The sequence below is a fragment of the Haliotis rufescens genome, unplaced genomic scaffold, assembly GCF_023055435.1.
Source record: "Haliotis rufescens isolate VD_foot unplaced genomic scaffold, xgHalRufe1.0.p SCAF_35, whole genome shotgun sequence".
In the NCBI taxonomy this organism is placed as follows: domain Eukaryota; kingdom Metazoa; phylum Mollusca; class Gastropoda; order Lepetellida; family Haliotidae; genus Haliotis; species Haliotis rufescens.
The window spans coordinates 5,191,748-5,211,504 of record NW_025964057.1 but is presented as its reverse complement, the minus strand read 5'-3'; the positions used below and the strand labels follow the sequence as shown (position 1 = coordinate 5,211,504).

Sequence of the window (19,757 nt, the reverse complement as noted above, 5' to 3'; positions counted from 1 at the left end):
TTAAATGTAACTTGTGCATGTAACTTGTGCATGTAACTTGTACATGTAACTTGTACATGTAACTTTAAATGTAACTTGTGCATGTAACTTGTGCATGTAACTTGTACATGTAACTTTACATGTAACTTATGCATGTAACTTTAAATGTAACTTGTGCATGTAACTTGTGCATGTAACTTGTACATGTAACTTGTGCATGTAACTTGTGCATGTAACTTGTACATGTAACTTTACATGTAACTTTACATGTAACTTGTGCATGTAACTTGTGCATGTAATTTGTGCATGTAACTTGTACATGTAACTTGTGCATGTAACTTGTACATGTAACTTGTGCATGTAACTTGTACATGTAACTTTAAATGTAACTTGTGCATGTAACTTGTACATGTAACTTGTGCATGTAACTTGTGCATGTAACTTGTACATGTAACTTTAAATGTAACTTATGCATGTAACTTGTACATGTAACTTGTGCATGTAACTTGTGCATGTAACTTGTACATGTAACTTGTGCATGTAACTTGTACATGTAACTTGTACATGTAACTTTACATGTAACTTGTGCATGTAACTTGTACATGTAACTTGTGCATGTAACTTGTGCATGTAACTTGTACATGTAACTTGTGCATGTAACTTGTGCATGTAACTTGTACATGTAACTTTAAATGTAACTTATGCATGTAACTTGTACATGTAACTTGTGCATGTAACTTGTACATGTAACTTGTACATGTAACTTGTGCATGTAACTTGTACATGTAACTTGTACATGGAACTTGTGCATGTAACTTGTACATGTAACTTGTGCATGTAACTTGTACATGTAACTTGTGCATGTAACTTGTACATGTAACTTTAAATGTAACTTATGCATGTAACTTGTGCATGTAACTTGTACATGTAACTTTAAATGTAACTTATGCATGTAACTTGTACATGTAACTTGTGCATGTAACTTGTGCATGTAACTTGTACATGTAACTTGTGCATGTAACTTGTACATGTAACTTGTGCATTGCAGCAATATTCAGAATTCCTTCTTGCAGATTTGAAAACATTGTTGAAATTTAGATATTTGTTTTGTACTTGTTAATACTTTTGGCGGTGTCCAGGTGAGCTACTGTGCTGTGACACTATTTTGAATTTTTGTCTTGAAAGTTACTTTGATTTCAGTAACCACTTGTTTGACTTTGTTCCACTTCTATATAATATAATTCATGATTTTGTGCCCCAACAACATATCACAATAATACATATACAGTCAAGTCCCGTTAATCCGACATGGCTGGTTGCATATGATTATGTCGGATAAATGATTATGTCAGATAAACGAAAGTAAGTAGTACCAATGTTCGTCGGTCATAGTTCGCGATAGGTTCTTCTTACGTGACCTGTAATGGGATGTCCTCGACGATAGCAAGAACTTGTATCTGATTTTAATGAGATTGAGGTAATCTAAGCATGTGATTAATCCTGTTTTCTTTATTTAAAGCATTCAGGGATGTGAAATCTCTGCAGAAACGCGGAAAATCGCGTTTTTTAAAACAGTTGTCCTCGGAAAAAATCATCTTCCGCGTAAAAATATAATCAAAGATTTAAAAAAACACTCTGAAAAATAGGACAACCGTCGCGAATTGTCCTGTTTTCGATGAGAGCTTTCAGCAGCATAGGTTTTCGGACATCATACGTTTTCTATCACGAATACTTGCACTATAACGTGGGGTGTGGCATCACACATAAATTGTAAATACTCAGAGTGAGATGATGGCTTGTTTTTAAGATAAAGTTGTCTTTTAGCCTGTAAGTGAATGAGATGTTTTACAGATGTTCATGTGATTAGCGAGAAAACTATGAATGTTTCTTCAGCGTCCAAAAACCCATAACATGGGGATATATGTTGTATTAATGTCTTATGTGTGCAATGTAGTTTTGTTTTTTTCAACAAAAGGTAAGTAAGTACAAGGTAAGTTGTTTTCAATATGCTTCAACATGGGGAAAGGGTCAGACATTGCACACTTGTGACAGTTGTGCTTGTGTCTGGGTGATGGGGGTTGAAGTTTATGGCAGTATTGCTCCCAGACCTGGCAGGTAGCCAGGTGTGCGTAAGCTATGCCCGATTTTTTAAAGGTACTGATTTAACTTCGAAATTTTACTGCATCTGCCATCTTGTTTATATGGCTTTTTGACTTTTGCCATTGACTTATTACATTTCTTGGTGTGAATGTTGTCCAAACTGCACGAAATTGCTTAAAATGCAATCAAATGTTTAAAAAAAAATTCGAGGGGGGGGGGGGGGGGCATGCCCCCAGGCCCCCTAGACTTTTCCTCTTTTTTCAGGAAAACCTGCTCACATCCCTGAGCATTAATTGTTTATTGTTAAGCAAAGTTTATCTCTGCAGCTTTGTAATATTCAGCTACCAGCCAACTCGCCTCGCCATCAAAACACTGGCTGTGTACTCGCGGGCATGTTGTAACCATTATATGTGCATATATGTCCCAGATAACATAATGACACAGGCTAGGGTGTGAGGTCTGATTATTTATTTTCTGTCGTGATAAACCGACACCCTGGAACAATGAATACAATAATAAACATACAATTATATCTAGTACATCAAAACCGAAGCAGATTAAATAATAATCTACTACACTTATAAGCTGACCACGGAGTATGCTGATCCCTGGGATGTGTAAGTCCTGAGGTCGTGGACCCTAACCATCCCAGCTGTTGGGTCCTACCACTACTTGGGGGGACCTATAGTCCATTCCACGTTATGCTGATATGGAAAGGACTATAAATCCCCCCTTTGCAACAAACTCATCCCTAATGCAAGGGAAGGGAGTTTGGTAGTTAAAATCCAGTCGTAAGATAAACAGGAAGGAAGTGGTCATGTGACGGGACTTTAATATACATGGAAAACACAGACCGCACATGCGTACTTCCGACAGATTAAAAATAGCATTGGCAAACCAATCACATGTTCCGGAGATGAATACTTGGAAGTTGTAAATATCACAAATACATTGAGAACCTGGGGAAATGAATAAATAGTAGTAAGTACTGACAAGTGAATAAAGGACTTTGCAGCATCGATTCATTACAATTACAGAATGTTTTGTGAGGGGTTGGCCTATACCAAATGCATGTAATAAAATAAGTCATCAAGAGGTTTTCAAGGTTGTGTGGCCACTTGAGAACGTGGGAACTGGATTGTCTGGTCCAGACTTTATTACCTACATACCATCGTATAGCTGGGATATTGCTGAGTGCAGCGTGACACAATAAACAAACATGTAGCCTGGTGTTCATTGTTGCTTTGTAATTACAGAGGCCTCCATCGAGAAGATCATCCCTGTCCAGCCTCTCACTTCAGTTTCCAGAAGAAGAGAAGAAGAAACCAAAGCGGTCCACCTCCAAAACAAGAAAGAAACTAAGAACAAGGGAAAAAAACAAAGGTTGTAAGGTTCAGAGGTCAAGGTCATCGTCACGTTCCAGATCAAGAACAAGAACCTGTGCTAAGTTGAGACAGAGAGCCAGTAGTGCTAGTGATGCAAGTGACAATGATGTTCCAAGTACTCCGAGGTCGGAGGTATCGCGTGTGTCCTTTGACATGACACCATCGGATGTCGATGAGCCTGTTCAAGGTAAGCTAAGCAAGCATCTGGCAACTGTGATGCGAGTTGTATGAGACAATAGACATGATGGAAGAAGAGTGTCAATATTTGATAAAGTATGTTGAATTTCATCTAAGTATTCTGATGCCATGTTATTATAAGACTGGAGCATTTCTTCTCCTTGCAGACAATCCCAGGTCCAAGACAGTGGATGGTCTGAGTGTGGAGAGGCTAACGCTGCTTGGCCGAGTCCATGTGGCACGGGTTAGTGTGTACTCGCTAACCTTGCACACAGATCAGGACACGTCACTGGTCAGCAACCACAGCACCAAGACAAACAAAGGCAAACGAAAAGGAAAACCGCCAAGACCAACCAGCAAGTCAAAAAAACCTTGGTAAAACTTATTGAACTATATGTTTATTGGAGCTTACTTAAACCAAACAGACATCAGTTGTAAGTGTTTCAGGTTTTGGTGGGGAGATGTAACCACTGCTAGATTGTGTACAGTGTACAGGTATATCATTGACTTATATACATGGTCCTAGGGTAAATACACCTAGTTTTAAACTTATTCTATCTCAAAATATGCATTTCTCCGATCCGGTTGTGGAAACATCCTAGTTTCTAGCTTCAAAGAAACAACTCGCCCAAAGACATCCTATTTGTCACTATATTCTCCACTGTAATCATGAGTCATGCACCAATGCATTCCTCTGTCATTCCTGCACCCTCATTCTCTGTCTTATTGCCTGATGGATAGGACAGACAGTACATGTGGTTGACAGTTTGATCTCCTCATGATCCTCCATCACTTATCTTCCGACGAGGACTTTGAACACGTTCTGTTCAAGACGGATTTCCTCCTTGTCCTGGCTACAGCAGCCCGCATCAGTGAAATCCATGCCTTAGATGTCAATAAAGTTTGGTTCCAACCACAGCACCATGGTCAAGTCTTCCTACGCTGGGACTTTATAGCTAAGAACCAGCTCCCTGGGCAACAAGATCAACTCTTTACACTCCCACTGCTGTCCTTGCAGTTGAGACCAATGATGTTTAAGACCTCTTGCTCTGTGCAGTTTGGGCCTTGAGGATCTACCTCAAGGCCTCTCAGGCCTCTCAGGCCTTACATCATTCACACAAGCCTTTATTAATCCCATTATCAATGGCTGCACATTCAGAGGTATCTTGGACCACCATCCTTTTGGCTGCTTTCTATCATCTTCAGAGCCTACCCCTTTGTGGGATTACCACCTCCAGGAGATTCCAACCCTCATGAGACACGGGCAGTGGCTTCCACCTTGGCGTTGCACAGCAACTGCACTCTATCAGCCATCATGGAGGGATGTTTCTGGAGGTTGGACACAGGGTTTGGTTCCCACTATCTTTATGACGTCTCAGCTGCCAATGTCGTAGGTCTTCATCACTTTGGTTCTCTTGTCTTGGCCCAACAACCTACAACAGCCCGTCAGCATAGATGAGGATACCAAGCGTGCAAGTCCCATGTGCACTTTCCTATATATATATAGCAATAAATACTTGAAGATGTTTTATTGTTTCTTATTCATTCATCAGGTTCCCAGACAAGTTCCGAGGGGTAGGGTATATATACTTGTCTGGTGAGACATCAGTCGACGTCATAGAAGTCACCATCCGGTGTGGCCATTTGTTTAAATGGTGTCCTGATCTTCTGCCTGCATGTGGTGGGCATGTCTTGGGCATGTGGTGTCTCAATAGTTGATCAAATATTGTCAATCGTTTCCTCCTCTCGTTCTCAGCATACTCAATCTCTGTGGTTGTGATTGCTAGCTTTGACGCAGTGTAAAAGGAGATGCCAAGCTGGTCCACCTTACGTCTAATGGATGTGTGAGGTCTATCTTGTAGAACCTACTGCCCGAGGAAGAGGTGTTTGTAACAGAACACTTCCTCTTATATGGGGTGAGGTTAAAGTTGGTGCTGAGTAGGCTGTCCTTGGATCGGCATCCTGCTTGATTACCCGAAGTCATGCCGTATCTGTCTTAGTAGCACAAAGAGGTTTTCAGAAGCAAGCCTTACACAATTTCTAATTCTACAACTAAGCTTTGTGACAATCCTTGAATTTAATCATGGTTTAGATCCAGCTTCCTCGTGTACCTCTCACGGTTGAGGTCCAACACAGGCTAGGGTATCTCACACGCTACCATATTTTCTTGAGTATAGTGTGCACACGAGTATAATGCGCACCCCCCTCTAGCGGATTCAGTATTTTGTAAACAAATAATTCGAATACTATGCGCAGAAAATTTTTTACACAGTACCCCTTCAGGAAATTCCGGTAAACGAACGGGTGATGAGAAACTTGGTCAGTACAAATTTGAAATTAGAGATAAAAAAATCACTAGACATGTTGATTTACTGTTTAAATTGTATTTTTTTTTTCTGCTAGGCATTGTTTTACATCGAGGGATTAAGATTACCTTGCGTATTTTCTCAGTAACTAAGCCGAAAACAGCAATCAGCTGTACACACATTTTCTTGGAATCTACCGGTGATTTGGTCAAGACACACCCAATGATATAACTTTACAGGGTTTTAATGCAAAAATTGTATCTGAAATTATTATTTTTATCAGGAATAATATATTCTAATATCTTGTTAGTTTAGTTGCAGTTTTTACTAAATATATTTAAAATATTACATTAAGTAATACGTTACCACTGTTATACCGAGGCTGTTGTCTCCCACAACTGCTGCTATAGCGAAATCTACCAGAGAGATCTCAATTACCTCATGCAGCACGTGCGTAGCCACCTAGCTGCCATGTGACACCCTTCACTCTTGTCTCCTTCGTCTGCTTAGCAAGACGTGTTTTCTCCTGCTGAAGCGTTCCTTGAAGATTTGGTGATATTTATTATAGTTTATTCTCTAATAAACTGTGTTTTTATGGGTCGTTGCGGTAGCTACGCTTGGTTATAATTTTCCCGCCCTTTTTTCTATATACTTGCGGGGTTCGCGTATGCACGTTGTGTTTTACGTTTCCCCTGTTCTTGTATGTTTTGGGGGTTAACATAACTTATTTCTTTAATAAAAGTTATATGTGTATGTTATATGTTCACATTGCTCGTTTATTTTCTTGTGAAAATGTTCGTTTGTGAGTCATTGTGGTGCGTGCGTTGTAACCATGTTTTGTTCTTTGTTTATAGCAAACAATCAATGTCTGACATGGATATGTCCCCAGTATCCACCCCCTCTACCCCTGCTCCTCGGAGTTGTGGGGTGTGCAGAAAGTTTTTGTCGTCCCGGGATCCCCACGATCGTTGCCCGCGGTGCAGGGTTCCTTGCGGGGACACCCGGTGCATCCTGTGCGAAGGTCTGGGGCCTGCGGAGTTTGAGCGGTACCGGCTGTACGTACAGTCCGTCTCCACCCCTGTGGTGGCCGGTTCGTCCGGTCGGGGTCCCCGTGCGGGTACCACCTCCTCGGCTGCGGCAGATCCCCTTGCGGCCCTCGGGCTGTCTGGGGATTCCGTCGCCGCATTGTTGTCGAAACTTGTGGATTCCAAGCTGGCGGCCTTATCGCAAGATAGGCCGCTGGCTGTTCCGTCCCCGGCCTCTTCGGTGGCCGCGGGGTCCACCGGTAAAGCGGCGGATCTCTTGGCGGCCCGTGTGCTGTCCGGGGATTCCGTCGCTGCATTACTTGCATAACTTGTGGACTCCAAGCTGGCGGCCTTATCTCAGGATAGGCCGCTGGCTGTTCCGTCCCCGGCCACTTCGGTGGCCGCGGGGTCCACCGGTACGGCGGCGGCTCCCGTGGTCACCGGTCCTTCCCCCGAACCGTTGCTCCCGCTATCGGTTTAGGACCGCGTGGCCATGGTTTATGACCTCTTTGAGGACATGCCCCAGCCGGTACCGCGGGGAATCCACGACTGGGTTCCTCCGAGGTATACGATGAGTCTTCCGACACGGCTTTCCCCGCATCGACCTTGCTGCGCGGTTTCAAGCCTTCCTTGGAGAACGCCTTCGCGGCGGCCTCCGGTCGGGGTCTTCCGTTGCCTCCGACGTCGTGGAGAAAGGGTTTATTCCCGGTACATGACCTTGCCTTTCCCGAGGCTGGTCCTACCGCGGAGGCCCATGTTGAGCGGTTGGGTGTCCATGCCCCACCGGCTGCTACGGTAACGCAAGCTACCTTGCACCAGCTGGACGCCCTCGCTCGGCACTCCATGTCTCACGGAGACACTTACTTGGCTGCAGCGGCCCGTCTGGTCGAAGGTTCTCCCACGGACCGTGACCAGCGCATTTACAACTGCCTGCTCAGTTTAAATGCTTCCCTGGAGTACGTTGCCGAGGACTCTCGGCACACACTTGCTCTTGTTGGGTCCCCGCATAGGCGCCTGGGTGCCGCTCCTAACCGGAGCGCGCCCCAGGCTGTTGCGGCCTGTAGGTCTAAGGGGTCGGGTTCTTCTTACTCTGGGAAGTAGCCCCGCCCTGAGGGCTCCGGTATGGGCAATCAGCTGCCCTTTCGCGGGAAGACGGGGAACTGGGGGAAGCCCAAGTCGTCGACGGACTGCAAGGGCCCCTCCAGGTGACTCTCATTGGAGGGGTTCGTATGCCGACAGCGCCATCTTCGGTTGGCCCTTAGGCGAACCCGAGTCACTTGGCCCTGGACAGTTGCGCCTGCCGCAACCTGTCAGGGCCCCCTCTCCTTCCCCAGTGGGAGCCAGACTCCAGACTTACTGTGAGAATTGGGAACAAGTGTTCGACGACCCGTGGGTGGTCAACACGATTCGGTACGGCTATCGGCTTGATCTCAAAGCGAATCCGCCGCTCACCGTTGCCCCGTTGGCAGGTTTCGATTCGGAAACCGATCTTCCCATCCTCGCCGATGCCATCGGCAGGTTGGTGGAGAAGGGGCAGTACGGGAGTTAGCTCTACCAGAAATAACACCGGGGTTTTACTCCAGGATATTTCTCGTTCCCAAGTAGGACAGTGCCGAACTCAGAATGATTCACACGTCCGCTCCCTGGCTGTTCACCCGGTTAACCACCCCCATAGTGGGGTTCCTCCACAGGAGGGGTGTCCGGTACTTCGCGTACCTGGACGACTCACTAGTAGCAAATCGAATGACGGACACCCTGTCACGCCATCTTGATTTCGCACGTCGGCTCTTGGAGCAATTTGGGTGGATTATCAATCTCCCCAAGAGCGGGTTAACCCCTTCTCAGAACTTGCTGTTCATTGGAGGTCGGTTCAACACGGTGTCCCATCGCCTCTTTGTCCCCCCAGACCGGTGGCACAAAATTCAGGCGATGATTGCCAAAGTCTTAGCGGTGCAACAGACTGTTCACTTTTGGGAACAGCTGTTAGGGCTACTTGTATCAGCCAAGGACTGCACCGCACGGGGTCGTCTCCAACTCCGCCCGCTGCAACGGTTTTTAATCCAGTTGTTAGCAACGGAGGTGAACAGTGCGACCGTCGCCCTCCCGGATCGGCTCCGACCGCATCTGGAGTGGTGGATGGTCCCTTACATTGTCTTATCAGGAGTCTCTATGCGGCCCTACCGGGCCACGTTGACCCTGTATACAGACGCCTCTCTAGTGGGCTGGGGCGCCCATCTAAAGGGGGAGGTGAGCTCGGGGCTGTGGTGCGTAGACGAACTAGGTCTTCACATCACTTGTCTCGAGTTCAAGGCAGTGATCAACGCAGTCAATCACTGGAAGCATCGTCTCGTCGACGCCCGGCTCATGCTGGCGACCGACAACACGACGGTAGTGTCCTATGTGAACAAACTGGGGGGAACCCACAGTCACTCGCTACTCGATCTCACGTTCGAGTTTTACGCTCTGGTGGACAGTGTCCCGTGCCAGATACGCGCCCGTCACATCCCAGGTGTGCGGAACGTACTGGCCGATGCTCTATCGAGGCCTCAGGATCCGAGCCCCACAGAGTGGATGCTGAACCCAGTAGTGTTTCAGTGGCTGTGCGAACGTTTGGGTCGTCCGATGGTCGACCTGTTCGCAACGCGGTTCAACAATCAACTCCTGTTCTTTTTGTATCACCAGTCCCAGACCCGAGGGCCATCGATCACGATGCTCTCACGTTAGACTGGACGGGCTTGGTCGCTTATGCTTACCCGCCGACAGCGTTGATACCACACATTCTAAGCCGGCTCCGAGGAGTTCGCTGTCGAATGTTACTGATCGCGCCCATGTGGCCGAACAGATCGTGGTACCCCGACTTGCTGACCCAGGTCACGCAGTCGCCACTTCCACTGCCTGTGAGACCGGATCTCTTGATCCACCCTCACACCCGTCAGCTTCATCCAAACGCAGGGCAGTTCAATCTGCACGCGTGGATGTTGTCACCGAGCGTCTGAGGAGTAAAGTTTTTTCTCGCCGGGCGTCTCGGGCATATTTTAGTATGCATCGTGATTCTACCCAGAAGGTGTATAATGCACGTTGGGTTATTTTCACGAAGTGGTGTTGTAAACATCACATTCATTCGCCAGATAAGGTATCTGTGCAGGATATTGCTCGTTTCATGTCTCACTTGCGAGAGACCCGGAAACTCTCCGGGGGTTCCATTGCCAACTATGTCTCGTCCGTTGCTACGGTACGGGACGTTGCTATGGGTACCAGTCTCTCCAAAGAGCCGGTGATACGGGGTATTATCAAGGGTTTCAAACAGCACGATCTTAAGAAGGGCCGCCATTGGGCACCGGCCTGGGATCTTTCCCTAGTGTTGCAATCACTTACGGAAGCTACGTATGAACCCTTGCATAGTGCTTCGTTCCGGCATGTGACTTGGAAAACAGCATTTCTCCTCTCCTTTGCCACGGCGGCACGTGTATCCGAAATTCATGCACTCGATGTCCCGAAGGTACGATTCGATAGGGGTGACGAAGGAGCGGTCCGCCTGGGCGTGCTCATGGGCTTCGTCGCCAAGAATCAGAGAGTCGGGCAAACGGAGAGAGAATTCACTGTAAGATCACTCAAAGAAATCTTACATCCTGCTGATACTGAGGACAGAGCGCTGTGTCCGGTTAGGGCCCTTAAGTATTATCTAAAGGCTTCGAATGAACGTAGACAAGGGCGTGACCGTCTGTTCATATCGTGTAACCCTAATCGCACGGTTGACATAACTCGCAACTCGATTGCGTTGTGGCTTCGTTCTGTCATCAATCTGGCGTACCGGTCTCGGGGGTTACCGGTAGCGGGGTCAAACCCGCACGAGATCAGGGCGCTAGCGGCAACATTTGCCCTACACTCGAATATCTCTGTTCGCAGAATATTACGAGGTTGTTACTGGCGTTCTGACTCGGTTTTTGCCAATCATTACCTCAAACAGGTCGCTGATGCCGTCGTGGAGAGTGTGCACCGTCTTGGCCCGCGGATCGCGGCGCAAGCGGGCACCTAAGGGGTGTGCCCAGCACAATTCCGAACTCCTCAGGCGTCTGACCTTGCACGGTGGTCAATCTGGGTCGACTCCAATGTTCCCACTGCCGTGGGTACAGGAGTTGGGGTCCCGCAAACCAGCGCACTCACACCACAGGTGAGGGCGGCTTTTTGTGTGCTTTGTCCTTATTTGTATTTTGACAATTATGTCTTTAATTGTCTGTCGTGTATCCCAACCTTGTGATGCATGCTTACAAATACTGGAATTAGGTCACGCGCCTAATGCATACTTTAAGTAGGCTTGCTCTGGGATATACGGTCTGAATCAAATTAATTTCCCTCTTTTCGACTGTTTAACCTGATCTAAGATTAAGCTCACGCGGATACAGTGTTCTCATCCGCTGCGGCGATGAAATACCTATCCAGTGGGGCCGTTTGGAGTCACCAATCGTTTTGGCAATGACGATTGAGCCATACGGTATGCGCTTGACAGTGCTTTGGTATTCCTATAGGGTAACGCCTAGCTAGGTGCATGCGCATCGAGTGCTTCTGCCTTGGTGTTTACTTCCGCTGGTCGGAAGGAACGCTAGCAGTCAGGATTCGGGTTGTAGGTGCTCCCCACCGCCTACTGTGGTAGTCAGCCTCGGTATAACAGTGGTAACGTATTACTTAATGTAATTTGTAGAATTTTCCTATTCGGAATATTCTATAAGTAATACGTTACCACTGGGCTGCTGCCCGCCCGTCCGTCCCCCGAGCACTTGCTCTCGCAGGAGACAAGAGTGAAGGGTGTCACATGGCAGCTAGGTGGCTACGCACGAGGTAATTGAGATCTCTGTGGTAGATTTCGCTATAGCAGCAGTTGTGGGGGACAACAGCCTCGGTATAACAGTGGTAACGTATTACTTATAGAATATTCCGAATAGGAAAATTCTACAAAATTATAACCCTAAGCGAAGCAGCTGATCACTATTGCTGATTATTATTTGGAACCAGTTTGACCAGTCACCGTCAAGGCTCCCGCGCACGTGATCACGAGAACTACATGTTGACATAGAATCGTCAAACTATAACAAATATGAGGCGTCAGTAGCGGTAATCTGTTCGTGGTTGCTGTTAATAACTGAGTTGTCCGATCTTCCGATCGCTTCACACATGATTTCACTGAAATTAATTAAAACAATATTAAGGAATTTTTAATAAAATTTATGAAATAAGTTACAAACATAAGTCCAGATATACAAAGAACACTTTTTATAGCCAGAGTGTGTCATTTCATGATTTATTTGCGTACTTCAGTATGGATTTGTTGACATGGTATTTCCGGTGTTACGTACTCATGGTAATGTCTTTCCGTTGGGGAAAAAAAAAAAATCAAAACTGATTAATGAGTGTATAATGCACACCCCCTTCTACACAGCTGTATGTTTTGGAGAAAAAAGTGTGCACTATGCTCAAGAAAATATGGTATATACGTCTACCCAGACATCCCCGCATCACGTGCCCCACAGCCTGTATGCTCTAGAAAGGGAATGAGGGTTCAGGGAATGTCAGGTGATGGATCGCAAGGGGCATCATCACACCGGGTGGCATCACATGCCCCACAGCCAGTATGCTCTAGAAAGGGATGGCATCACATGAGATTGCAGTGGTGTGTGACCCATGATTACTGTGGTAACTATAGTGATGTATGGTGTGTGTGACCCATGATTACTGTGGTAACTATAGTGATGTATGGTGTGTGTGACCCATGATTACTGTGGTAACTATAGTGATGTATGGTGTGTGTGACCCATGATTACTGTGGTAACTATTGTGATGTATGGTGTGTGTTGCGGTGAGTTGGGTTTTTTTTAGCTGGAAATCTTTTTCTTGGACGTTTCCACACCAGGATCAAAGAATAAGGAAAAAAGGAAATTTTCAATATCACAAGCAGGTCTTATTTCAATCCCAGTTGGTTGGACATGCTTGTATTTGGATATTTTCTGAATATTATATTACTTTTGCCACCTTCCTCCCAACACATATACACAAACAGAGACACACATACAGACACAGACACACAGACGGACACTCACAGGTGCACAGACACACACATGGACAGGCACACAAACAGACACACACACACACACAAGCACACACGCGCACGCGCGCGCGCGCACACGCACACACACACACACACACACACACACACCTTGTTTTCCCCAGTGATATGTGTATGGATTATCTGTCACACCAGTGTAGAACCATGTTTGCTGTCTACATGGTGTTAGATGGATGACATAGGTTTCTTCTCATGTTCCAGCACCTACTTCATAGAATATCAGTTTCCAGTCGTGGCGACCTCCAGAGACAAATACTCACCCAATACGATGGCAACAGAGGTCATGAGAGTGGCTTCAAAGAACATAAAAAATAACGGTACAGGCACTTTTGTCCAATTGTTTTAGACCGGCATCTAGTGTGTGACACTGCCTTTCCAATTAACCCTTTATCCCGAACTCCACATCTCATTGTTTCTCACCTTGACCTTGGGGTATTCTTCTGACTCTTCTCACTTTGTGACTTTAACTACCTGTGATCTGTCTTGTCCCCATTAATCTGTATGATAAGATCAGTAATTTATGAAGATGAGGACACTTTAAATGGCATGTTTAATACTATGACCTTTATGGTTATCCGATTAAAACTATCATTTTCATTTACAGCAATGGGACTCAAAAAGTTGATTTACGAAACTGAAATTCCATGCATGTGGTCCCTGTAGGGATACCGAGATAGAGTGGGTTAGATGCCCAACACTTGTTGGTAAATTGGCTCGGTTGATCAGGCTCGTTGATTTGGTCCTAGTGACTTGGTGGCCTGGTCCAGACAAGCTCATGTCATGTACATCATGACGTGGAAGTCAACAGTTCTGTGCTCTATGTTTCAGTGGTGACATTCAGTCACCGGTCAGTTTTTCCCATCATGTTTGATGGCAGCTCCATTGAGAAATGGTGGAAATCTGCCCTTGTGTTTAAAGTCTTCTCCAGAGAGGCAGGACAGAAGATTGTAAGTTTCACACTTAAACCTTTTTATCTCCTCAATAAGTGAATAATATTGATAAGTCAATAAGTAGATTAAAGATTATATTGATTGATCAGCCTGTGTGACCTTATTGATGGTGTGTGACTGTACCCCATGGTGTGGAAAGATGTGACCTTATTGATGGTGTGTGACTGTACCCCATGTTGTGGATAGATGTGACCTTATTGATGGTGTGTGACTGTACCCCATGGTGTGGATAGATGTGACCTGGTTGGTGGTGTGTGACTGTACCCCATGGTGTGGATAGATTTGACCTGGTTGGTGGTGTGTGACTGTACCCCATGGTGTGGATAGATGTGACCTGGTTGATGGTGTGTGACTGTACCCCATGGTGTGGATAGATGTGACCTGGTTGATGGTGTGTGACTACACCATGGTGTGGATAGATGTGATCTGGTTGATGGTGTGTGACTACACCATGGTGTGGATAGATGTGATCTGGTTGATGGTGTGTGACTGTACCCCATGGTGTGGATAGATGTGACCTGGTTGATGGTGTGTGACTGTACCCCATGGTGTGGATAGATGTGATCTGGTTGATCATGCTGACTGTCCTCCTGCTACCCAACGCCCTTTGGGTCGTGTGGAACCACATATACTCATAAGTTCACTCACTATTTTGTTTGACAATTGATTGACATGTCTGACTGTCCGACTGTCCGGCTAGCCGGCACCTGTGGGGTCGTGTGGAGTGTCCCTCAAGTCCATCCTCAAGTCGGATAGTCTGTGCAGTGACCGGCAGCTTGAGGTCAGGGAGTCCAGCAGAAACACGTCCCTCAACTCCTCACTCCGCCACAACAGTCTGTGTGGAGTGTTCGGACATCTCAAGGTGAAATATCAATATACAGTGAATATACCAATTCAAGCAGAGTCAGACCATTATGTCGATAAGGATTAAACGAGGCCATAGAGTTACATCATCTTCTAGAGATAGTCAAGGTCTTGACAACAGGCTTTCACTGCATTTAGTTCACGCAGAATATTTGTACATGAGCAATTCCTTTTTTCTGACAGTACAGGAGAAACAAGATGTGTCTTGAAATATTGACCATTAATCTTGATAGAAAGATACATTTTGGAGCAGAGACTTTGAAACTTAGACTCGTATATTTATGTTGCTGAACATATCATCGTTATACTTATCCTATGATCCGTCCCCTGATGAAGCGTTGTGTATGTATAATAAACCTTCTAAATGTCTTCAAAGACTCTGTATCACTTCAATTCCAGACGGTGGTTGAGTTAGCATCGGACCACCGCGAGTTTGCCACAGCTCTGGCTAAGACCAAGCTTGTGGAGATGAGTGGCAGGGCCAAGATTGTCCCCATTCCCGAACCTGCTCCTCCCTCTTCTCAGACAGCTGGCAGCCTCAACTCTCTGCCTCCTCCACCATTTGTGGTGCAGACCAGACATGCAGGTGAGGTGTCATGGGGACAAGAAGACTTGACTGCTTGTCTGTAACACAAACAGCTTGTGACCACAGTAACTTCTCAGGTCTTGCCTATCATAGCAAGTGTGAATTATGTTTGGTACAGTCTCTATCTGATAACATACTGTGAGGTCTCTATCTGATAACATGCTGTGTGGTCTATCTCATAACATGCTGTGTGGTCTCTATCTGATAACATACTGTGTGGTCTATCTCATAACATGCTGTGTGGTCTCTATCTAATAACATACTGTGTGGTCTCTATCTGATAACATACTGTGTGGTCTCTATCTGATAACCTGCTGTGAGGTCTCTATATGAAAACATGTTGTGGTCTCTATCTGATCACATGCTGTGTGGTCTATCTGATAACAAACTCTGTGGTCTCTATCTGATAACATGCTGTGTGGTCTCTAGCTGATAACATGCTGTGTGGTTTCTAGCTGATAACATACTGTGTGTTCTCTATCTGATAACATGCTGTGTGGTCTCTATCTAATAACATGCTCTAGCTGATATGCTGTGTGGTCTATCTCATAACCTGCTATAAGGTCTCTATATGAAAACATGTTGTGGTCTCTATCTGATCACATGCTGTGTGGTCTATCTGATAACATGCTGTGTGGTCTCTATCTAATAGCATGCTGTGGTCTCTATCTGATAACATGCTGTGTGGTCTCTATCTGATAACATGCTGTGTGGTCTCTATCTGATAACATGCTGTGTGGTCTATCTGATAACATGCTGTGTGTTTTCTATCTGATAACATGTTGTGTGGTCTCTATCTAATAACATGCTGTGAGGTCTCTAGCTGATAACATACTGTGTGTTCTCTATCTGATAACATGCTGTGTGGTCTCTATCTAATAACATGCTCTAGCTGATATGCTGTGTGGTCTATCTCATAACCTGCTATAAGTTCTCTATATGAAAACATGTTGTGGTCTCTATCTGATAACATACTGTGGTCTCTATCTGATAACATGCTGTGTGGTCTCTATCTGATAACATAATGTGTGGTCTCTATCTAATAGCATGCTGTGGTCTCTATCTGATATCATGCTGTGTGGTCTCTATCTGATAACATGCTGTGTGGTCTCTATCTGATAACATGCTGTGTGGTCTATCTGATAACATGCTGTAAGGTCTCTATCTGATGACATGCTGTGTGTTTTCTAAGTGATAACATACTGTGTGGTCTCTATCTGATAACATGCTGTAAGGTCTCTATCTGATAACATGCTGTGAGGTCTCTATATGATGACATGCTGTGTGGTCTATTTGATAACATGCTGTGTGGTCTATCTGATAACATACTGTGTGGTCTCTAGCTGATAACATGCTGTGTGGTCTGTATTTGATAACATGCTCTAGCTGATATGCTGTGTGTTCTCTATCTGATAACATGTTGTGAGGTCTCTATATGATGACATGTTGTGGTCTCTATCTGATAACATGCTGTGTGGTCTTTCTGATAACATACTGTGTGGTCTCTATGTGATAACATGATTTTTGTTCTATATGATAATATGCTCTAGCTGATATGCTGTGTGGTCTCTATCTGATAACATGCTGCGAGGTCTCTATATGATGACATGTTGTGGTATCTATCTGATAACATACTTTGTGGTCTTTCTGATAACATACTGTGTGGTCTCTATCTGATAACATGCTTTTTGGTCTATATGATAATATGCTCTAGCTGATATGCTGTGTGGTCTCTATCTGATAACATGCTGTGAGGTCTCTAAATGATAACATGTGTGTTGTCTCTATCTGATGACATGCTGTGTAGTCTCTGTCTGATAACTTTCTGTGTGGTCTATCTGATAACATGCTGTGTGGTCTCTGTCTGGTGACCTTGCTAATTTGCGTTTTCTAAGGGATTAATTCATCATTTCAAAGGCGTAATGTTTTGTGTGGGCTTAGTGTCAAATGTCAAGGTCACACATATACAGATAAATATTCCCCGTATACTTTATATTTACACTTAGTGACATATTTAGCTTTTAATGTATATGTTGATTTTATTGAAGTAATCACAAAAGGGACATTTGGTTTTTTTCAGATTTTCCTGCTCATTCATTGTCTTCTCAAGATAGCCAACCAATGCCTTCATTACAAGCTCAGTCATCCAATCATGTTTCACAACACTTCAACGACAATACCTCCAGCATTGCTCAAACATCATCAGTCAACCACCTACAGCAACTCCACTCCGTCCCGTCTCAAGCTGTCAGTCAGCCCAACACCAACAACCAACCAGAAGTGAGTCCTCTTTCTTCCACCAGCACCAGTTCCATCTGAATTACATTTTAGAAAGTGATAATAATAATAATAATAATAATAATAATAATAATAATAATAATGGACTTTAGTGGTGTGCCACTTCCACCCATGGGTGTATGCTCCTAAAGAGAAAAGAATCATGGATGGAGTAGACATAGGTGAAAGTAGGAGTAGTGAGCCTGAAGAGATGCAAGCCTCAAAGTTTAAACTTTTACCAAGTAGCCATCTGTCTACAGGAATTTTTTTCCAGCTAGCCAGTCTTGGAATTGTATATTAATGGAAATTGTACTTGATTTTCGTTATTTGTGACTCAAACAATGATGCAATTTATGTTACTAGATTATTTAGTTATATCCTTGCTTATTCAATGAGCATTGTCGTCTGAAATAAGATACTAATTACATTAATATTTATGTATTTCTGTTCATTGTCGACTTGAGCAAGACTTATACACAAGTACAATTATTAGGAGACATGTTTTCCACATTTAGCTGTTATTTATTTTTGTGTCTTCAAATGTGAAGCAATAGAATTTAGGTGCCACAAGATATTTTCAAGTAGTCATTTGGCTACCTCTGAATTTTAGACAGTAGACAAATTGAAATTTAGGTCGAATTAGCGATCGTTTTAGTGATCGTTTTAGTCGCAACTATGTGGCCTGAGATGGGTGTCAGGATGGCTGTGAAGCAGGCTGCAGATGGCTGAAGACTGCTTAATGCCTTGATATCAGCAGGGGGCAGTCGGGTAGCCTAGTGGTTAAAGCTTTCGATCGTCACGCCGAAGACCCGGGTTCGAATCCCGAAATGGGTACAATGTGTGAAGCTCATTTCTGGTGTCCCCCGCTGTGATATTGCAGGAATATTGCTAAAAGCGGCGTTAAACCATAATCACTCACTCACTCACTGATATCAGCAGGGAAAGCCACCTAGGGTCTACCTGCATCACAGACAAATGTTAGCACCATGCAAACTGAGATCATTATGATTTCACAACACTGTGAAACACAATTACCTGCAGCCGTAGCATACATGTTTTCATGGTGTTGATCTCTGAGTGTCATGTTATATTCCTGACTGTTGCAATGTCTTCTTGTCCAGCCACTGACCCTGCACATGATGTTGATGGTGCCCAACGGTCAGAACCTCAGCCTACAGGGAGTGCCCCCATTACACCTGGTCAACCGGCGCCCCATGCTGTTACAACAACCTCCCCCTACATCAGGTGAGTGAACTCGCTGTTACAACAACCCCCCCTCCCCACTCCCATGTTGGGAAGAGTGTAATAGTCACATGCATGAAAATAGACAGTGATGACTGAGGTCCTTGAGCTGAACATAGCAGAGAGTGATCTGGCTGTTACAACAATTCCCCTCCCCTGTCCCATGTTTGGTGAGTGTAATAGTCACATGCATGAAAATAGACAGTGTAAAAGTCACATGCATGAAAACAACAGTGATGACTGAGGTCCTTGAGCTGAACATAGCAGAGAGTGATCAGGCTGTTACAAAAAAAACCCACCCCTCTCCCATGTTGGGTTAGTGTAATAGTCACATGCATGAAAATAAACAGTGATGACTGAGGTCCTTGAGCTGAACATAGCAGAGAGTGATCAGGCTGTTACAACAACCCCCCACCCCTCTCCCATGTTGGGTTAGTGTAAAAGTCACATGCATGAAAATAAACAGTGATGACTGAGGTCCTTGAGCTGAACATAGCAGAGAGTGATCAGGCTGTTACAACAACCCCCCACCCCTCTCCCATGTTGGGTTAGTGTAAAAGTCACATGCATGAAAATAAACAGTGATGACTGAGGTCCTTGAGCTGAACATAGCAGAGAGTGATCAGGCTGTTACAACAACCCCCCACCCCTCTCCCATGTTGGGTTAGTGTAATAGTCACATGCATGAAAATAAACAGTGATGACTGAGGTCCTTAAGCTGAACATAGCAGAGAGTGATCAGGCTGTT

At 44.9% G+C, this 19,757-nt stretch overlaps 1 protein-coding gene across 2 annotated transcripts in view; it reads left to right on the top strand.

Annotated features, from left to right (window-relative positions):
• The window catches only part of LOC124124999 (C2 domain-containing protein 3-like), a 107,649-nt gene that overhangs the window by 19,808 nt on the left and 68,084 nt on the right, over positions 1-19,757 (top strand). For both annotated transcript variants that reach the window (XM_048381117.1, XM_048381116.1), the window contains exons 10-17: positions 3,336-3,651; positions 3,809-4,016; positions 13,292-13,407; positions 13,919-14,037; positions 14,741-14,902; positions 15,304-15,490; positions 17,571-17,770; positions 18,889-19,012. In XM_048381117.1, the coding sequence (XP_048237074.1) occupies positions 3,336-3,651; positions 3,809-4,016; positions 13,292-13,407; positions 13,919-14,037; positions 14,741-14,902; positions 15,304-15,490; positions 17,571-17,770; positions 18,889-19,012 (1,432 nt within the window). The remainder of the gene's footprint in view (positions 1-3,335; positions 3,652-3,808; positions 4,017-13,291; positions 13,408-13,918; positions 14,038-14,740; positions 14,903-15,303; positions 15,491-17,570; positions 17,771-18,888; positions 19,013-19,757) is intronic.